General features: G+C 40.0%; 1 protein-coding gene across 1 annotated transcript in view; it reads right to left on the bottom strand.

The window, feature by feature from the left end:
• The window catches only part of Gprk2 (G protein-coupled receptor kinase 2), a gene marked incomplete at its 5' end in the record, with an annotated part of 7,243 nt that extends 1,951 nt beyond the window's left edge, over positions 1-5,292 (bottom strand). Inside the window, 5 exons of the mRNA XM_017637137.1 lie at positions 2,782-2,985; positions 3,050-3,207; positions 3,271-3,519; positions 4,789-4,978; positions 5,185-5,292. Coding sequence (XP_017492626.1) covers positions 2,782-2,985; positions 3,050-3,207; positions 3,271-3,519; positions 4,789-4,978; positions 5,185-5,292 — 909 coding nt within the window. The remainder of the gene's footprint in view (positions 1-2,781; positions 2,986-3,049; positions 3,208-3,270; positions 3,520-4,788; positions 4,979-5,184) is intronic.
• Between the last annotated feature and the right edge of the window lie 10 nt (positions 5,293-5,302).

Raw genomic sequence — 5,302 nt, 5'->3', positions numbered from 1 at the left:
TACGCCATGTACACCTAAGTAGCACGCTTTTATGCTCATATTTCATATAAAAAAAAATCTTTGCGTAATTTCATTTGACCACTCATTACTTCTTATTTATCGATCGATTTTCTTCATTAGTAACTCTATCCATTGAACATTTTTGCTGTAAACCAGTGTTATCTATATAAAAAATACATTAATACGAGGAATTTCACTTTTTCTGATTTTGGACAATTAACTAATGCTCGTATTACAAAAAAAAAAAGGTTTTGTTTACAAAGAACCTACATTTTTATGCCACCGAACTAATTTTTTAATTTACATGAAACATTTCGCAAACATGAACTCCCTCGGTTTTAAATAGTCCACGATATCGAGCGTCCACAGCGTGACAAGTTTTCACAATTTATTTGTTTGTTATTTAATTTTGGTTTTTTTAATAAAAATATAGTTTGTGTTTTAACAAAAAAACTGTATAAAATCCAAGTTTTAAACTTTGTATAATATTATAAAAATCCGCAAACTTTCATAAAAATTTCGAGCTTTTTAATAAGATTTCTTGTACAGATTTTGAGTAATTCATTAAAATTTAGTGTAATAAAACGCAAGTTTGAAGTAGCTAGGACTAACCGTTAATTTTTGGTATGTTTTTTTTGTGACGGTGTNAAAAAATCGATTCCAATCGACTATGAAAGCGTTTCAGGAATGTAAAGACATTCTTTTGCGCCCTGTTTAAATAGCTAAATCTTATACGGAATTACGTGAAATCTACGAAAGAGCAATCACTAAGTCCATCGGTATTCGAATTCCATCTCAATTTTTGTTTCTTGTTGTAAATAATGTTCCTCTGATGAAAAGCTAGCTAGTTAGTATAATGACATCTTGAACCTTGCAATGTATAAAACAAATGCTTTAGAGAAATCAACTGATTTAGGTTAGCGATAAAGTAGATATTTTTCGCGAAACAAAAGACAAGAAGCGATTAATGAAAGCCTTTTCTTTTCATATATTATTCCGTAACAAAAGCTGTGACGGGAATTTGTCACTCATACAGAATAGAGCCGTTAGTCACACGAATACGACAGCCGGTTCTACGTAACGGAATGATCGGGTTTTACCCGACAAAGGGCTGTTGCTTCGGCGATCTAACCCAGTTTAGGTCGGCGAAATCCATCAAACGTTATTCGATATTGGGGCTACATCTGCTCCGTACCCTTCTGCTAAGGGCTGGCATAGAGTCCAACCCAGGGCCAGAAATTTATACCTGCTGCGTATGCCAGAGATGACTGCATACAAACTCCACCTCGGTGAGGTGCAATGGCCACTCTCATCATTCCAGACATTTGTAAACTGGGGAGAGTGGTTCCACCGCTTAAACCGTTCAACAAAGGAGAGTCGTATTGCCCGATAACCCTCCTTTCCCCGGTAGCGAAAACACTAGAGGCTCTTCTACCCCCGCACTACAGAAACCACCTGACCTCAGCGAAACATCAGCATGGGTTCCGTAAAGTTCACAGCACAACAAAAGCACTTAACGCCATAAACACGCAGATAACTCGTGGCCTTAGCCGAAACCGCTCCTTTGAGAGAACTATTCTAGTAGCATTGGACCGGTATAAGGCGTTCGACACTGTCAGTCATTCAACGCTGCTAGAAGATATAGAGGCCTCCTCACTCCCACAGGGACTCAAACGGTGGTCGGCGAATTATCTGATTGGTCTACACTCGTCAGTAACTTTAAAGGACAAAACCAGTAAACTAGGAAAAATTAATCAGGCGGTACCACAGGGTGGTGTCCTATACCCACGGTTGTTTAATTATCATATTTCAACGCTCTCTCAACCACCAGAGGGAGTCACTATTGTCTCTTATGCTGACGATTGCTCGATTATAGCGTCTGGGAATGCGAAAAAAAATTCAGTGCTCGAAAGTAAACGGTTATCTGTGGCAACCCTTTTCATCACCTGGACGAAGGAGGTCAGACTACAATTGGGTATTCACGTCGGTGGCGTAACAATACCGACGGTGAATAACCCCAAAATCCTCGGAGTCACCTTCGACAGTCTGCTCTCCTTCTTGGAGCACACAACCGCAATTGTGAAGAGTACAGAGCTGCAGTCCTCAAGTCGCTGGCCGGCAGCACTTGGTGCAAAGACAAAGAAACGTTGTTGGCAACATACAAGGCGATTGGTCGCCTGGGACTAGCAGGACGCAATGGAGGAAACTACAAACCTGGCAGAATACGGCAGTTGGGACAGCGACCGGATGTCTTCTGTCGAAACGCTGCTCGCAGAAGAGCCCTCGCCAAGGCACGCCAGGAGGCATCTCTACGAACTGACGGACGAAGTCCAGAGATTCATTAAACCTCTGGACCCGTCAGCTTATCGACAGGCCCTGAGCGACATACACAGGGAGTCGGTCTCAAGTTATGTAGACTGTGAATGCCGTTCTAGGCACACAACCACCTGACGTGGACGGGGCAGAACTTAGTCTGCCTTGAGGGACCCGCACCACAATAGCCCAACTTCGCTCTGGGCAGAATTAATGAGGATGTGCCCAACCAATGCCCGGCATGTGGAGAGTCGCTACATGACTCACGGCACCTCATCACATGCCCCGAGAACCCCACACAGCTAACCTCTCTGTCCTTATGGACAGACCCTGTCGAAGTCGCGCACTTCCTGGGCCTCCCCTTAGCTGAAACGGACGACAACGTTGACGGATGAACCGACCCGAGCGGGGTTTAGTAGCCGCTACAACAACAACAACATAGTTACAAGGTTTTTATTTTTTACTTACATCTGGTGCGAATGGAGGCTTCACCATGCCAGCTTCTAACCGTTTCCAGTTGATACAATTAAAGAATGGATGTAATTTCACCTCACGCGCACCATATCGCCCATTACGACAGCCAAGTCGCACTTTTATGGATTTTGCAAGCAATTGCTGGCATAATGACTTTGCCTCATCGCTAAATTTGCTTGAATACTTTTCAGGATCCTCCTGCGAAAAAGAAATTCAGAAATCAACATATTATATTCCAAAGCACACTATGGAACCAACTTACCTTCACACGCCTATCAACTTCTTCGCGTTTCACTTTTTCCTTGCGCATACGAAAAGGTGCCTGACCCTCGATCATTTCATATAATAAGCAACCGAAACTAAACCAGTCCGGCGAGAATGAGTATTTTTCATTGTCGATCACTTCAGGTGCCATGTAACCTTCACAATGAAATGTTAGTTAGAAATGAAAAAATTTGTAGAAGATCCAATTTTAACACTAACCTACGGTACCGACACGCCCGCGCACCATTTCACCTTCCGGTATTTCAACGGCTAAACCTAAATCTGATATTCGCACATGGCCATGATCGTCCAGCAATATATTTTCTGGTTTACAATCTCTATACACAATACCCTGTTGGTGTAGATGTTCGAGTCCGCACACCACTTCGGCTGCGTAAAATCGTGCTCGCACCATTTCGAAACCCGGATCACCGCCCATATTATAGATATGGAATTTTAAGTCACCGCCTGCGGAATATTAAAAAAAAAAAGTTTCAAACTTGTAGTAAACGAATGTAGTAAATAAAGGTGTCTGTTAAACTAAAACTCGTTTAAACGATTTGTCACACAGTACCGTAGAGAGGACCTTGTATTCAATATTAGGCTTATTGCGCTATAATTGACACAAACAGCAGGAGCTCTCTTTTTTGTGGACTTGATAAGATGCAATGACAATGGAGTCTTTGAAAGCTCCGTTTTGTACTTCTGCGAAAAGCTCCGTCCGTATAAATAGCCCATCCAAAAAAGTAGGGTTGTTGACTAAGCTTTCGAATAACTCTCGGCTATAAGCCCTTAGGGAAGGTTGTGAATACGAATCAGACTTCGAAAACTTTACTGGAACCATAAATCTTTACTTATATAAGGTTTTTTACATTATAATGAACAAAGCCCCAGTAAAAAGTTCCTCGAATAATTTGCATCATAAAAACAAAACAAAAAAAAAAAAATATTAATGCAAATTTACCAGATTTGAGAGCTTGAAAAAAGTTCACGTTTTTTAGCCATATAAGTAACCGACATCCCAGAAGTAAAAAAATTAAATACATACAAACACACAAAAGCATATTTGTATGTCTCTATTCGCAAAAGTAAACATTATACTTAAAAATAAATGAAGAAGAACAACGAAATTTGATTCAAGCGAAGCAAATTAGTGCGAAAGGACCCGAAAATTACAAAAACATAATCAGCCTCATTGCGTAAGTCGTAATTTAGGCTAAATTGTACGACTCGACAACATTGGCATTGTCTACTGTCGTGCCGAAATAAGTAAACGACGAAAATCGTCGAAAATTATACAGTGCTGCCAAGTTTTCCGGTTTTAATACACTAGTCGAGTGGAAATTTTAGGCACTGACGTGAAATTTTCGATACGATTCGACTCTCGAAAAACGAGTATAAATTTTAGGCAATGACGTGAATTTTTCGATACGATACGAATCTCGAAAAACGACTTGCATTCGACAGGACTCTGTCAATAATAACATTTTCGCTAATTTACTTTCATATAAACTTTTAAAGGTGTCAAATGATTTCATTTTTGCTTTACATGGTACGTATTCCAAAAAATTTCAGGAGATGCTTTAAACCCCAAAGAACCCGCTGTAAGCGCCAATGTAATACCAAAGTATAGCCAATAATGTTAAACCTTAATAACCATAAAATGGAAGCGTTCTTTTGTTATGCAATTTTATTTTTTATTTATTTATTTTTTTTTTTTCAAGAAACTCAACTTACCGTTCATAATCGTTAGCACTAAGCAGAGCGCATCTTTGGTCTCATACGCATATGCCAAGTTCACAACAAAGCGGGAATTTATTTTTTGCAAAATCTGTTTCTCTATCAGCACCATCGATTCGCCTTTACGTTTTTTTATGCGCTTCTTTTCGAGTTTTTTGCAAGCGTACATTTTACCAGTGGCACGTACCTGTAAAATGACGAAAAAGTGTCGATGACTTGTACTTTTGTAAATACATATGCATGCATGCCATTTTATGTATTCGAAAAATATGAATGCCATAAAAATGTGTAGCAAGTACTTCTGAATAAGCATACATTTGCATATTTTACACTTTCCCCGGTTTATGTATTGTGCGCTTTTGCTTTATATATATTTTTTTTTTTTGTATTTACCTGACATGCACAGACCTCGCCGAAGCCACCTTTGCCCAGTACGCGGTACATACGAAACGTTTTGTAGGGGATGGGTTGCGCCTCCAGCCATTTCCATTGCAAATATCTGTGTAACGAA

The sequence above is a fragment of the Rhagoletis zephyria genome, unplaced genomic scaffold (assembly GCF_001687245.7).
Source record: "Rhagoletis zephyria isolate East Lansing unplaced genomic scaffold, Rhagoletis_zephyria_1.1 Rzeph_scaffold_20224, whole genome shotgun sequence".
NCBI lineage: Eukaryota > Metazoa > Arthropoda > Insecta > Diptera > Tephritidae > Rhagoletis > Rhagoletis zephyria.
Note: the sequence above shows the minus strand (reverse complement) of the source record. Positions and strands in the feature narration are given on the sequence as shown.